Source organism: Hyperolius riggenbachi, chromosome 3, assembly GCF_040937935.1.
Source record: "Hyperolius riggenbachi isolate aHypRig1 chromosome 3, aHypRig1.pri, whole genome shotgun sequence".
Classification (NCBI taxonomy): domain Eukaryota; kingdom Metazoa; phylum Chordata; class Amphibia; order Anura; family Hyperoliidae; genus Hyperolius; species Hyperolius riggenbachi.
This window is the reverse complement of record NC_090648.1, coordinates 356,751,371-356,767,677: the sequence shown is the minus strand read 5'-3', so window position 1 is coordinate 356,767,677 and position 16,307 is coordinate 356,751,371. Positions and strand designations below refer to the sequence as shown.

At 43.0% G+C, this 16,307-nt stretch overlaps 1 protein-coding gene across 1 annotated transcript; it reads left to right on the top strand.

Annotated features, from left to right (window-relative positions):
* Window positions 1–917: 917 nt before the first annotated feature.
* LOC137561531 (serine protease inhibitor Kazal-type 1-like) lies at window positions 918–15,209 on the top strand. The gene is made up of 4 exons (XM_068272838.1): window positions 918–1,084; window positions 2,187–2,227; window positions 6,788–6,894; window positions 15,065–15,209. Exons 1-4 carry the CDS (start codon window positions 1,027–1,029, stop codon window positions 15,108–15,110), a joined length of 252 nt encoding a protein of 83 aa, XP_068128939.1. The 5' UTR covers window positions 918–1,026; the 3' UTR covers window positions 15,111–15,209.
* Window positions 15,210–16,307: the final 1,098 nt, after the last annotated feature.

The following is a 16,307-nucleotide window of genomic DNA, read 5'->3' as shown; positions in this document are numbered from 1 at the left end:
GGGCCACAAACAGGAAGTTAATATCACCAACCATTCCCATTTTATTAAGGTGTATCCATACAAATGGCTCACCCTGTATACTGTATATCTATTTTCATGCTGCCATTTGAATGGCACCTGTGAATTTAGTGCCAGTAGTCTGGGAACTGGCAACATCAGCAATGCATATGTTCTATATTGAACTTTGCGGGTGCAGATTACAAGTCAAATAGCATTTAGCCTGTGCAATTGCTTCTGAATATAAAACAGTATGTAATTATCTGCATTAAAAAAGATGTCATGTGACCTGAAGCAGGTAAGTTAGGTGTCTACGGCTGGCTGGAAGTATAGGCGCACATAAACCACAATGTTATTTGCAGCTATAGTGGAGCTCAATGTATAATTTGGTTGCCAGAGGCGTGGTTTAAAGACAAGAATTACCGGTGACTAATTTAGACGGATGTGGCACGGATATCAGTGGCGGGAAGGAAGGTAGGTTAGTGTTAGGAATAGGAATAGGTAGAGGGTGAGTTAGTGTGAGAAAAGTTTAGGTAAAATAATAGTGGAATTTTAAGTAAAATTACTTATAATTGCTGATAATCAATATTAGCCAGTGCCCAATAGTAAACATCTGTAATTGTATCGGTATTCTACCAGTGGCTTCACCCAGCGCCCAAATTGCCACAGTCCAATTCAGCACCTTCACCTAACTTCATTAGTTGAATAGTTGAATGAATCTATTCTGCAAGCAAAAGCAGTAGTGAAAGTTGGTCATCTGTTGGGAGTAAAGAAAGTCCCACGACATGAGATCAGTACTTTATTTAAATATTTCTTTTCTGTTTACGCATTTCTTCCTCATCTTTTAAGTGAGCGAGTTATATTGTATTACGTAATTGTGTTTCTTTCTCTTAATTATTAACCCAAAGAACAGGAACACGGATATGAAAACGATTATAAACACCTATAAAGCAGACACCTGCAGAATGTTGCCTGATAAGCCTAGCTGAGCATTTCTTCATACTTCAGCAAACACACTTTACAGTGAAAATGAAGATCCTTGTGATTCTGCCCATGCTGCTGGCGGTTTTTCTTTGTTTGCTGTTCGGTAAGTTATGCATTGCACTGTTGTAGTATGCTATGTGTTGTATAGCTTTAGGTGATGTTTTATTTCATATTTATTTTAAGCATGTCTGCAAACTTGCCTAATGTATAGATTTTGAAGCAGCTCAGTTAGGGCTAGTTTACACTGAATCAATTGCTTTCAGTTACAACTGAACAGACTTTACTGTACTGTAACCCCGGTGAAGGAAATATCCATGTTTCCCTGTGGGTCAGTTCACGTCTACGCGTTCTAACTGACAGCCTTTTCACAATGCACTGCTGCAGAACAACTGAGCAGTTAAAGTGAATCAGTTATTCAGCATTCAGTGTAAACCCACCCTTAGGCTGCACATTATTATGACACTACCACTTCTCATATACATTTCCTGAAAGCATATCGGTAAGTAAACATGACATTATTTACCACTAACTTACATTACACTGACATTACACTTTGGGTGGGGTGTTAGGCTATGACCATGGTAGGTGATATTACATTGTTGCTCATCTGAAGGACTGTTAAGACATATAGGTCAATGACTTTTATACAATACTGTAGAAAATGGTGGCGTGTAAAATGAAATTGATAATGATATATACTTTTCAATGATTTATATGAATAACTCTTTTTGCAACACTTCAGAGTGCATTGAACAATGGACACTACTGACCATCTCTCATAGGGGTTTAAAATGTAACTTTTCTTTAATGATTAATGACGAGAAGCCAATTAACCTACCAGAGGGTGTTTGCTTTATGAAAAAAGATACCAAAGCACCCAGAGGGAACAACACAATAAAAATGTATTATTAATTACTATTATTATTTTGTATTTTTATGATTAAATATACAAGCTCTATGCAGCTTGCACCCTACATGGTGTTTGAACCTGTTATAGAGCTGCAAGGTAAGACCAGCCACTTGCTGCTCAATTTATGGAAACCTACTTTTCACAAAAACATAGAATTTAATCCCAGGATAATAGCATACAGATGATAACAAATACATTTTTTTTATAAAGTATTGCCAAAAAATTGCCAGATGTATTAGCCTATTCAGCAGTCATGTGTAAGGATGGTGTTCACAATATTTGTTTTTAATTCTAGGTTCTACAAACAGCGAGTCTGCTTCTGATAAAGGCATTGAGGTAGTTAAAACATGATATTTCTTTAATTACACAGTGCCAAGGCTAGTTATGCTCAGCTTGCTGCAGTCAGTACACTAAAAAACTACTTTTGGCTGGTACCATCAGGTATTGCACCCTGAATTTATCAGATCATCTATAGCTATATAACTTAATCTTTGGTGTTCACATAAAGCAACCCTGTAGTGGTGAGTGACCCGATAGTTATATCTTATTTATATTTTACAACAGAAGTGTTAAATAACAGTACCATAGGTGTGTCATACCCGGAAAAATAAAATATTTCTTCTGTGTTATTTGGCCACAAGAATATTCCTGGAGTTTGATCAGTCCCATCCCATGTTATCACACATCACACATTATCTTCTATGCTCAGTTCAGAGATCAGACAGCATGACACTTAAGTTTGTGTATGTAGTATTTTTTTTTTTTTTTTTTTGAGGGGTGGTGGTGGAGGGGTGATGAGATTGTAATAAAATAAAGCAAGCTAAGCTGGCCATACACTTATTAGTCCGAGACAGTTTTTAACTTGAACAAATCTGCTATACATCAAAAGAGATGGCCCGAACCTCTGATTTTCGGTTCGCGAACCGAGTTTGCGAACTTCCGCAAAAGTTTGGTTCACGCGAACTTTCGCGAACCGCAATAGACTTCAATGGGGAGGCGAACTTTGACGGTATAGTTTGTGTATCGCCTTTTTAGAGAAATAATTGCAGCCTGGCATCTTCCACTGCGGTGTCCCAATAGCCACAAATTTATGGAAGGCCTCAGAGTCCACCAGCTGGTATGGTAACAGCTGGCGAGCTAACAGTTCCGCCAAGCCAGCTGGCAAGGGGGTGACTGACAGAAATTGTCTTCTTCCGCTCAAAGATTTCCTTCGCAGATACCTGGCTGCTGAGGGCAGAAAAGCAGGAACCGCTCAAGGTCAGAGGCGGAGTGGAGGAGGGAGGCTGTGAAGGTGCAAGGGAGAAAGCGGCTGAAGATGATGTACCTGAAGGAGGAAGAGTAGAAGGAGGGTGGCTTTTCTTTTGTGTGCTGCTTTTGCTCAGGTGCTCTTTCCATTGCAGTTTGTGCCTTTTCTCGATGTTTGCCTTTCCACGGCTCAATTTTTGGAGGCAGAGAGAACAGATGGCATTGCTCTGATCTGAGGCAGACACATTAAAACATTTCCAAACCGCTGAGCCCCCCCTGGTGTGATGGCACTATGGTGGCATCAGCAGCTGACGTTGAAGGGCATGTTGGCTGGCTGTACATAGGTGGCAATACATGGTGCTGGACACTGTCACCAGCTGTTGCTGATGACGAGCTCCCTCTGCTCCTCTCTGACTTCCCCTCTGAACTGTCCCCCTGTTCATCTCCTCTATTGGGAACATATACGTGGGATCCGTATCATCGTCATCATCATAATTGTCCTGTCCAGCTTCGCTTGCCTCAGACACCTCAAAAACTGCACCAACAGCAGGTACTTCATCATCCCCCTAGCACACGTTACGTCCATAGTGTTGCCTAACTCAGACATATGAGGTGGTGTAACTTGCTTAGCGCCTTTATCTGGTTGTAACAATAATGGCTGTGCATCAATGATTTCCCCAAAAAATAACTCCAGTGAACTGTCAAATGTAGCGGATGTGGTACTTGGAGTAGCGTTGGTGGCTGCGGAAGATGAGGTGTTCTGTGTTAAATATTCAACCACGTCCTGACAATCTTGGGAGTTGATGGAACTTGCCTTCTTATGAGCACTGTACTTTGGCCCAGGGCCGCACAAAATTACATCCCCACGACCTCGCACAGACCTGCCGGGTGGCCTTCCTCTGGGTCTGCCTCTACCTGTTTTGTCCATTTTGTCCATATCGGGGGGAATGAAGTGAAAGGTATGCACTGACTTGACTAATACAATGTGCAGTCACACAGGTGCAGTTAACAGGTATGCACAGAGTGGTATATCACACTGCGTGCACTCACGTAGGTGGGTGGGTGCACTGAAGTGAACAATAGGTAGTAGTAGGTATATGCAGTGATGAGTATTACAATGTGCACGTGTCACACACAGACAGGTACCAGACAGGCACAGTGACACTGTGTGTGCTCACGTAGGTGGGTGGGTGCACTGAGGTGAACAACAGGTAGTCGTAGGTATATGCAGTGTTGGGTATTACAATGTGCATCTGTCACACACAGACAGGTACCGGACAGGCACAGTGACACTGCGAGCACTCACGTAGGTGGGTGGATGCACAGTGAACAACAGGTAGATATATGCAGTCGGTATTACAATGTGCGCCTGTCACACACAGACAGGTACCGGAAAGGCACAGAGACACTGCGTGTGCTCACGTTGGTGGGTGGGTGCACTGAAGTGAACAACAGGTAGTAGTAGGTATATGCAGTGATGGGTATTACAATGTGCACCTGTCACACACAGACAGGTACCAGACAGGCACAGTGACACTGCGTGCGCTCACGTAGGTGGGTTGGTGCACAGTGAACAACAGGTAGGTATATGCAGTGGGTATTACAATGTGCACCTGTCACACACAGACAGGTACCGGACAGGCACAGTGACACTGCATGCGCTCACGTAGGTGGGGGGTGCACAGTGAACAACAGGTAGGTATATGCAGTGGGTATTACAATGTGCACCTGTCACACACACAGGTAGTAGTCACTGAATGTGCTGGGCCTGGCAGTGGCACACACAGTAGGAATTACCAAGGCTGTCTATGCAACACAAGTGTCAGTGGGACACACAGAAAAAAAAATAGATCACAAGAACAAGATTAGCTTTCAAAAGAGCTGTTGTGGGGTGCTTTTTTAGCAATAAGAATCAGCAAGGAGCAAGCTAAGAAGCCTACAAGAGCCTAACTAAGCTTTCCCTATGAGAGTCTGCAGCAGCTATCCCTTCACTAATTACTGCAGGCACATTTTTACTGTGAGTATAATGGCGATGCCTGCCTTTTATAAGGGGGGTGGGGCTCCAGGAGGGAGTTTAGCCTAATTGGCTACAATGTGCCTGCTGACTGTGATGTAGAGGGTCAAAGTTGACCCTCATGATGCACTTTGGGGGGCGAACCGAACTTCCAGAAAAGTTTGCGGATCTCCGCGATAGCGAACCGCGGAAGTTCGCTGGTAACCGTTCGCCGGCGAACCATTCGGGCCATCTCTATACATCAGTTGCTCCAACACAACGAGTTGATTTACTTTTGATTTATTTTGGACAGTTTAGCAAGTGTGTGTGTGTGCGTGCGTGCGTGCGTGCGTGCATGCGTGTGTGTAGAAGTGATGACCACATAACATTACACTGCTTTAAGCACTGCAGTATTTGTTTTCCAAAATATGATTGATAGAAGTCTGCTGAAGTTTGTCATGTGGTGTAGATATCGATCACTATCTCTTTCATTTTGAATCGGATAGGAATCGATCAGGACAGAGGGCTTTAACTGCCCTTTGTGTGGCTGGCAAAAAGCTGCAGATTTAATTACTTAGCACTCAATTAGAACTATACTTATCACATTGCTAGATCAGAAAGAAGAAGAGAATTTGAGGTTGCAAAATGGTTTCTGTGCTTTTATTATGCATTCCATATAAGGATATCACACTGGATGAGCATGGCTGGTACTTCAGTAGTGCAAATATATACGGTACTCTCCTTCCAATAGGCAGATATCAAGTGAAATCATAATACCTGATTCTTACACTTATTTCAGTGCTACAATAGGGGAATCTGAAGGTTACATACACGTGAACCTTTATATGTATACTAATAACACATTCATAGAAAATATTATTAACTGTTTGTCAACTACCTGCCAACTGCTCCACACCAATTGGCGTGAACTCGGCGGCATGGTGAATGGCGTGAATGGCTAGGGGCGGTAATTGCAGGCGATCACGCACGCCGATGTGCACGCATCCCCGCTGGAATGATGGAGCTCCGCTCCGCCACTCAGAGACTGTTAGACGTGACGTCTAATAGGACTGTATAGCCCTGTGATCTAAGGCAGCGCTGTACTGGGGACATCCATGTGGCACAGCTGTCCCCCTGGCAAGCTCAGGGGTGAGCGGCTGAAGCCTATGAGACACGATCACAGTGATTGGCTGACGGGAGGAGGGCGGGTGGGGATAGTATAAAATAAATAAAAAAATTAGCAACATTTATTTAAAATTAAATTTTAAAAAATGTGTATAAAAATAACCAAACATCCCAGGAGGGAGAAGCTCTGTTGGTGGCGAGAAAAGGGGGGATCACTTGTGTGCTGAGTTGTGTGGCTATGCAGCGAGGCCTTAAGGCTGCATTGGCCTATTTAGTAAAAAATGGCCTGGTCACTGGAGGGGGGGGGGGGGGTTAACACTGCGGTCCTCAAGTCGTTAATATTACATTTTCTATCAACTTCAGGAACCATGATTGTAATTGCTGTTGTTATAGTTATTATTACTGTACAATCCAGAACATAGTTACATAGTTACATAGTTATTTGGGTTGAAAAAAGGCATACGTCCATCGGGTTCAACCAGAAAAAGTGTCGTGACTAAAGGTTTGACAAGTCGTTCTAATGTCTTTTGCAGCCTAACTGTGTTGGTCCAATCGCCAGATGTCCAAGAAATTATGATCCCGTGTGTGGCAGTGATCAGCACACATATGACAACGAATGTCTTCTCTGTGTGGAGAAAATGTATGTATAGTGTATTCAACTACAGCATACTTTGTAAAATATTTATCTAGTGATAGCTGTAACTTGGTTGATGATGATAAAAAAGCAAAAAATAAACAAAACAATAAAAAAAGAGAGAGATTACTCCCACTAAGTTTGCAGATATTAAATATAATTAAGTATATATCTTCTGTTTAAAAATGCATTTAGCAAGAACAGAACTAAGGAACTAACGGCTTGGCTACCAACCTCCTCCCTGGGAGACGGGACCAGGCAAGCCAGAACCTCCAGAAATAACAGTGAATAGACCACTTGACCAGATGAGGTAAAAGCACTCCGTAACTTTATTGAAGATCAAGACATCACAAAGAAAGCTAGGTTTCTGTGCTTTTAAATCATCTAGTCAAGGGGTCTGTTCACTGTTAATAATGCATCTACAATTCACAATGTTTTGTGTGTTGGAAGTCTGTACTAAACATTAGGCCTGGAGTCTAAAGGAGTTATCTTAGCCATGCTATGAACCTGCTGGGGATTCCAAATATGCTAGCCTAATGAAAGTCAATGGAGGTGAACCCACAGGAACGATTGCAATTATCCCAAATCATAATTTCAGGTTCTGCAGCATTTTGAAACAGAAAAAAAATAACAAAAACCTGCAAATCACAATTGCTGTACAATAGCTAGCATTAAATTAAAATTTGCCTCAAAAGCACTGGAAATCACACTTAAAGAGAATCTGTACTCTAATATTCTTACACTAAAAAGCATACCATTCTATTCCTTATTTTCTCCTGTGCCCCTCTGTGCTGTTTCTGCCACTCTCTGCTGCAATCCTTGCTTGTAATTAACAGTTTTAGGCAATGTTTACAAACAAACTAACCAGCTTCTAATAGGCTCAGCTAAGCATAGTGTGTGAGTATGCAGGGGGCCTGCAGAGGGTGTGTATCGCTTCTACCAATCACAAGCAGCCCTGCACATTCCACACAATCAAAGCCTTAGCCCGACAAACAGGACAGAGGAAAGATACATTGATTTATTACAGAGACAGTGTAATTAGGAAGAGCTGCAGTAAGCCCCAGCACATTTGAACAGGCATAGGAACTCATAGGATAGAAGAACTAAGGCTGAAAAAATTGTTACAGAGTCTCTTTAAAGAGACCCAGAGACAAGATGATACTAAATTTATACATATCTGGGGCTTCCTCCAGCCCCATAAGCCTGGATCGCTCCCACGCCGCCGTCCTCCGCTGCCTCTGTCCGCCGGTACCGGGTCCTATAATTTCGGCCAGTCAACGCAAGCGCAGTGTGCTCCCTCCATACTGCCCAGGCGCATGTGTACAAAGCCGGAGGGAGCCCCTGTGCATGCGTACAACTGAGGGCGTCCGGCGGGAAGTGATGGGACCCGGTACCGGCGATAGAGGCAGCGGAGGATGGCGGCATGGGAGCGATCCAGGCTTATGGGGCTGGAGGAAGCCCCAGGTATGTATAACATCTTTTTTCATTTTTCAACTAGCCTTCGTCTCTGGTTCCCTTTAAGTAAGCCCTGCCCTTACTGCTTGGCACTTGCCATTAAAGTGGGAGTTCCCTCCCCAGCATACAGCAGGTCACCTGACACAGCCCACCTCCTCCTGCAGCAGTCTTACTGCTATGTAGTTCTTTCCAAATGAATCTGCAATAAAGCATTTAATCCTTCTCACACCCTCCTAGTTTGGTTATAAAAGTTATATATATATATATATATATATATATATATATATATATATATATATATATATACATCTCATCATCCTGACCTGCCTGCAACGAGAAACTATTTCTCACTGCTCTTCCATCTAACTTTTTTAATTATGGTACTGTAACACACAGAGGAAATAGAAACTAGACATAATGAGACTCTGCCAAATGGAATATTTACTGAACATTGTACAAAAAACAACAGGCAGGCACTCCTGAAAGCTTTATCCTGGCTTTGATCGCCTGAGAAACAGCAAATATAAACACTAAAGTTGTGCCAGTAACATAATGCAGCTGCCTTTGTATAGTATCTGAGTATAATGTGTCCCCACACACCTTTGAGTAATAATATAAACAAAACTCCAGACGTTAGAGTAATTTGCTTAATAAAATTAATCTATGTGCAGAAAAAGAGGAAAAGTGCCTGCACTGCTGTCAGTTGCTTTATTCTAAATTCCATAAAATGACAAGGTGCTGCATATGTGCATACATATTCAAAAATACAAAACACATACCGGAGGTGGCAGTAAATAAATGCAGTGGGTGCAGGTGATGTGGAGGCTTACAGCCGTTTCGCGCTACTGCACTTCTACAGAGGCACGTAAAATGGCCGTAAGGAATAAACCAACTGACAGCAGTGCTGGTGATTTTCCTATCTTTCTGCACATAGACCCATTTACTGCCTGAGCACACATGGAGTTTGCTTGACCATCTGGACTTCTGTGATTATACCACCCTCTCCCCCTCCCTGCCTAAAAGAATTGCCCCAGTGCCAGCATCTCCATCTTTCTCTCCATGACATTAATACAAGTACTAATACATTTATTTAATTAATTTTGACAACAGTAATTAGCCCATGATTGTGTAAACATTACAACTTGATTGTATCCCCCCCCCACCCCCACACACACACCATTCAGACTCTCACTGCAGCTAGTAATGGAGAGCAAGTCCAGAGGGATCCCTCTATGACAATCTTGGCAAAAAGCAATGGAAGTTTCCAAATAAAAAGGTAGGTTAAAAACTACAGCTTGAAATCAAATGAACTTGATGCAAAGTTACTGTGTATTTGCAGCCATAAACTGTATGGTCCACTGTATTGTCCTCCATTCAAATTCAAAGAAAGTTTTTCAATCTTAAAAGTGACAAATTTCTTGATGTTATGTGCAACGATCTATGTGGATGTTGCCTTTGATGCACTTGTACTGCACATAGGTCTCACCTCTCACCGTTTGTGGAAGTCTTCACATACTATCTCGGCAAAGCAGAGTGTCCAGGTGTATACCTCCAGAGCTGCTAGATTCTACACTCACTCTGAAAGCCAGCTTCAGAACCCTGCATTATTGTTTGCAAATCACTGTATGCCTTTTTCTCCTCAACAACCATTAAAAGACAGCATACTCGTATTCCAGCTCACTCAAGTCCTATAGAACAGGGCTTTCCAACTCCTATCCTTGAGGGCCCTATCCATGCCAATATTTAGATGGATCAATTTATTTGAGCTGTGCAAAAAATGTGTGAGTGAGTACCTCGGCCCTTGATGACTGCAGTTGGACAGCCCTGTTCTAGAACATACAGTATCGCTCTGCATCACCCGAGCATGTCATTATGGATAGTCTTGGAGCATCGGAGGATCACTGCTATGCTGTTTCCTATCTAGTAATACATAGGAGGTCCCAAAACAAGGTTATTAGTAATGATGAAAAAACAGGCATTGTTGCTAAGTATTTAGAGCACAGGCTTCAAATACGTAGCCCAAGCGATAGTCCATGGATTCCTGCCCCTAGCACCAAATTTGGATCTTATTGTGTCCCTCAGCAGACATTAAGATTATTGAAACCAGAAAATGTTTTGAGTCATCTGTTTAGTTTTGAGTCTATGCACACTGTTCAGTTTCCGGTTTCTGATCTTAGCAGATGATGGTGGAACCTGGCATGGCTGTCATGTGCATTCTATAGGAGGCTGTCTACATGGCCCTCTTTAATCAAATATTGATTGTTTGTCTCCTGTAAGTCTAGTCAATAAACTTCTGATAGATTTGGACAGTTTCTCAATGTAAAGCCTGATCATGGCAGTACATTTAAATTGAGAAAGTGATGGGAAGAGCAATGGGGTAATCAATGACCACATGGTTTGGTGAATTGAGATAAAGTAGGGAAAGCGTGCACGCTGATCACTATTACCTGATTGTTTCCAGTTAGAAGAAGGGTCAGTTGTTTGGTGGATCAAGCCACTGTCAACCCATGTATGACTAGCTTTTTACCTTTACACATTTCAAGAGTGCAAGACAAATTTATAAGTGAAGCAAATGACTCATTTAAAGCTAAGCTTCAGACAATGGTTTTATTTTAGTTTTGGACACTGTGGAAGGGACTTAGAACTTCTGGCTTTTGTATCCCTTTTCAGAAGAATACACTTTATTTACTGTCTTGATGAAAAATGAAGTATGCCTTAACAGATGCAGTTAATGTTAAAAATGTGAATTGTTAATTTGCATTCTTAAAGCAACAAATCCCATCTGTGATATTTGTAAAATGCAACATTATGTCCAATATTACGGTGCTAGTTCTGGATGAAATCTTTACTATGGGATAGCATCACCATTTTTCAGGCAGTGCACTGTACTGCCATAAAATATGCCTCAAAGATTTACAAAAAAAAAAAAAAAAGTTTTCTAGAGAGATGTGCGAGAACCTGTTGGGTTGATTCAAAAAGCTTACCGTATATACTCGCATACAAGCCGAATTTTTGACCCCCAAAAAGGGGGTCAAAAGTTGGGGGTCGGCTTGTATGCGAGTCTTCCCTGGTGGTCTAGTGATGGGTGGTGGGTAGTCCGCGCCCCGCCCCCCCAGAGTGTATCACAGCAGCGCGCCCGGCGCTGCTGCTGTGACGATGCCGGGGGCAGGAATGAGCGGTTCCCTTGGTAACGGCAATACAGATCGCCGCTATAGGGAGCCGCGCTCTTTCCTGCACTCTGCATCGTCACAGCAACAGCGCCCGGCGCGCTGCTGTGATACACTCTGAGAAACTTCAGAAGAGGAACGCGGATTAGGAAGCGGCCGCTGCCTAAGCAGGTAATAGCAGCGGCGGCCGCGGGGGGAGCGGGGGGGAGCACTACCCACCTATGCTGGGCACTATACTGGCTATGCTGGGCACTATACTGGCTAAACTGGGCACTATACTGGCTAAACTGGGCACTATACTAGCTAAACTGGGCACTATACTGGCTAAACTGGGCACTATACTAGCTAAACTGGGCACTATACTAGCTAAACTGGGCACTATACTAGCTAAACTGGGCACTATACTAGCTAAACTGGGCACTATACTGGCTAAACTGGGCACTATACTGGCTAAACTGGGCACTTTACTAGCCATACTGGGGCACTATACTAGCTAAACTGGGCACTATACTGGCTAAACTGGGCACTATACTGGCTAAACTGGGCATTATACTGGCTAAACTGGGCACTTTACTAGCCATACTGGGGCACTATACTAGCTAAACTGGGCACTATACTGGCTAAACTGGGCACTATACTGGCTAAACTGGGCACTTTACTAGCCATACTGGGGCACTATACTAGCTAAACTGGGCACTATACTGGCTAAACTGGGCACTATACTGGCTAAACTGGGCACTTTACTAGCCATACTGGGGCACTAAACTAGCTAAACTGGGCACTATACTAGCTAAACTGGGCACTATACTGGCTAAACTGGGCACTATACTGGCTAAACTGGGCACTATACTGGCTAAACTGGGCACTATACTAAATAAACTGGGCACTTTACTAGCCATACTGGGGCACTATACTAGCTAAACTGGGCACTATACTAGCTAAACTGAGGCACTACCTACCCATACTGGGCACTATACTGGCTATACTGGGCACTATACTGGCTATACTGGGCACTTTACTAGCTATACTGGGCACTATACTAGCTATACTGGACACTACCTACCTATACTGGGCACTATACTAGCTATATTGGGACACACTGGGGGGCTGCACCAATCCAGCATTTCCTACCCCCGGCTTATATGGGGGTCAATCATTTTTCCCTGTTTTTTCAGGGAAAAGTTGGGGGGTCGGCTTATATGCGGGTCGGCTTATATGCGAGTATATACGGTATCTTGTGATTTTACTTTAGGTGTTTTACTTTACTGATTTATTAATTTAGCCCTAACTAAATTCTCTTTTCACCCGAGTGGTTTCACAGGAGATATGTTCACACCATAAATAAAACATTTTTCCTCCCACCAACACAAACGTGCATCTGAATCCCTCTAGCTGTGCCCTGAACAGCTATGGAGATTTGAATGTCCGATGCAATATTTTGCAGCCGACAGTTTTTTCCTTAGCATACAAATTCAGAGGTAACCTAATGATTTCAATAGGCTACATTTACCTGTTAGAATTTGCATGTGAGATGTATACGAGAAACTCACCCTTTCTGGAAACAACCCCTTAGGGCCCGTTTCCACTTGTGCGGTGGGAATCGGCGCTGAAAAAAATTTGCATGCGGATGCGTATTTCGCATGCGGTTGTATGCGAATTTTCATGCGAATTCGCATACAATTTTCCCATCCACTTGTCTTGTCTATGCAAATCTGCATGCAGGAAACGCATGCAGATTCGCTCTAGTGGAAACGGGCCCTTATTCAAGTTTGCATTTACTTGGGTTTTAAGACATGATATAGGTAAAATTGAAAACAACTAAGGACTATTTCTACTGCTCATACATTTCCACAACTGTTGCCAGAGGTAGAATGCCCAACCTTTCACAGCCAAAATCAAGCCTTTAAAGTGGAACTGTAGAGAGAAAATAAAAACATTGTTTCACTTACCTGGGGGTTCCCCAAGCCCCCAGCAGCTGTCCTGTCCCGCGCCGGTCCTGCCCGAGCCTCAGTTCTCCCGCCGCCGCTCCATCCTGTACCTCGACTTGTAAGTCTATGCCAGCGCAGCCCTGCCAAGCATATCCTTTCTTTGCGTTCTCCTCTGCAATAGCGGGGAATGCAAAGAAAGGATATGCGTCGCCAGAGCCGCGCAGCGCAGTGGCCCGGCGGCGACACTGAAAGTAGCTGGCAGCAGGAGAACAGAGGCTCGCCGAGAAGCAGCGTGGGACAGATGGCTGCTGGGGGCTTGGGGAAGCCCCAGGTAAGTGAAACAATGTGTGGACCATGAAGATCCTCGGTGTTGTCACAGAATAGAATCATTGCACATAAAGATTTGCTGCTTCAAGTGCCTATAACTTTATTAGCAGTCAGTTTTCAGCTTAAAGAGGGTCTGTGAAGACAAAAAAAACCCTATTTTCACTGGCCATTCATGTTAAGCACTAAGATCATAGCTGAAATGCCGCATCCCCGCAGCAGAACAAGATATTTATATCCCAAAAATCCCGGGGAAAAATTCCACAACTTTCCAGGTTGTGGATTTTGCTGCCCGAGAGGTAAAGCTTTGCGCTGTAGCTCTGCCTCTGCTCGCGTCAATCTCAGCAGATCTCCGCCTCTCCCTTCCCCCCTCAGTGAAAGAACACTTTGCCTCTACCCGGAAGGAGCCCCGGATTTTGCCTCAGGGTTTTCAGGGATATAAATACATCGTTTAACATAAATGGCCAGTTTTTTTTGGCTTCAGACTCTCTTTAAATTCAGGCAAACTTTACCAAAGCAAAGCATTAAATAGTAATAATTTTTTTTCAGAATTCTATGCTCTATAACTTGTATTTCTTCTTAAACAAGCCTATGGATCATAATTATCTTTAAAGGGAAGGTTCACGCTGCTGCTAAAAAAAAAAAAACTTCACTCACCTGGGGCTTCTTCCAGCTCCTGGCAGTCGATCGGTGCCCTCGGCGCAGCTCCTCTCCTTTCGGGCGTCCAGCGGTGAAGAAGCCAACTTCGCCAGGTCGGCTTCCAGGTCGCCTTCTGTGCGCTCCACGGCGGGGGGTCACGTGGTGTAGAGACGTCATCGGGTCTCTACTACACAGGTGCAGAACTACTGCGCCTGCGTAGTAGAGACCCGATGATGTCACGTACACCACCTGACCCGCGCCGTGGATCGCACATGACGCCGGCCCGGAGGCCGACCTGGCGAGGTCGGCTTCTTCACCGCTGGTCGCCCGGAGGGAGAGGAGCTGCGCCGAGGGCACCAATCGACTGCCAAGAGCTGGAAGAAGCCCCAGGTAAGTGCAGTTTTTTTTTTTTTTTTTTTTAGCAGTGCGGATCTTCCCTTTAAGTTTTGGATTGCTTTCACTAAGTTTACTTTAGTAATAAGAGCCGCCAGCAACTTGTTTACAAAAGTTATGAGAAAATTAGCACCTGTCCTTTGTTAGATTAACCTTGCCAAGTCACTCTCTGAACATCAGAAACAATGTTAATGTACAGCTTGTAGCAAGAATGAATCATTTATCATGTGCTTGTCACTATGATTCCAATAGCTGTGTTACTGTTTGCAGGAGAAAGAACATGAATATTCGGATCACCAGAAGAGGAAAATGTTGAAGAATGTGTTTCTTTCAATGGAAACTATGAACACCTTTCACTTCCCTTTCTGCATAAATGTTTTCTGGCTATGCTAATGGAATAAAGTGCTTTCCAGCATACCTTTATCTCATATTTCAACACACACACACACACACGCACGCACACACACACACGCACGCACGCACGCACGCACGCACACACACACACACACACACACATATATACACACATATATACACACACACACACACTCTCACTCAGAGTTCTTCCATTCAGAATTTAACAACAGAGGAGGGGAACATAATATGACGTCTTTCCAACAAAATGCCTCCCTGGCAGTGATGAGGGAAAATGCCGATATTATTTTCGCATTCATTTTCACGGAAATAATGTTATATTCCACTTCTGAGTGAAAATGCCATCAAAATCATTTTGTAATAGGTTTGTGATCTTTTGCATCTTTCACAAATTTTTGCGTTAACATTTTTTTTGTGTGTGTTTTCGCACTGAAATAAATAATTTTTCGTGTTTTCATGCTAAAATAAAGTATTTTTCATGGTAAAAATAATGATTTTCATTATATTATGAAGTTCAAAGTATTTTTGGGAACATTTTCTCAAATTCAAAAATGTGAAAATGGCAAAAATAATTGCGAGCAACACTGCTGAGTACGATCCAAGCTCTAGAAGTGTAACATACGCACAGACAGTATAAAAAAGTACAGTATGGGAGTTACCTACATTCTTTTCTTCTTTACAGTTTTTTTTGGGGGGGGAGAGGGGGGTTGTGTTTAATACTTTTCAAATCCAGGTTTAACGTTTTTGGAGTTTAGCAGAAATTGGCAGCATATGAGACAGACCACTACAATATATACATTTCATTGGGCTTTTCATGAAAAATGAATTTTGCATATGAGCATTGATAGTGAAAAACATGAAAAATATTCTGGTGATATTGGAAAAGAATGTGCATGAAGCTACCTTTGCACTTGATATACTGTATATACTCGAATACAAGTCGACCTCGTATATAAGTCGACCCTAATATTTGACCCTCTTAAGTTGGCATTTTTTAATGTTTTAAGTATAAGTCTACACAGCAAAGTTGGGGTCAAGTCCAAACCTTCTGTTAGTATAATAAAAGATAAAGAAGGTTAACAATGGGGCATGAATGAGGCAGGCTACCTCAAGCAACCCTGCATGATCTCCATGCATC

Coding starts and splice junctions, on each gene's coding strand:
- LOC137561531 (XM_068272838.1), top strand. CDS start 1,027: ATGAAGATCCTTGTGATTCTGCCCATGCTGCTGGCGGTTTTTCTTTGT. Junction 2,228..6,787: donor CTTCTGATAAAGGCATTGAG/GTAGTTAAAACA, acceptor TGTCTTTTGCAG/CCTAACTGTGTTGGTCCAAT. Junction 6,895..15,064: donor CTTCTCTGTGTGGAGAAAAT/GTATGTATAGTG, acceptor TACTGTTTGCAG/GAGAAAGAACATGAATATTC.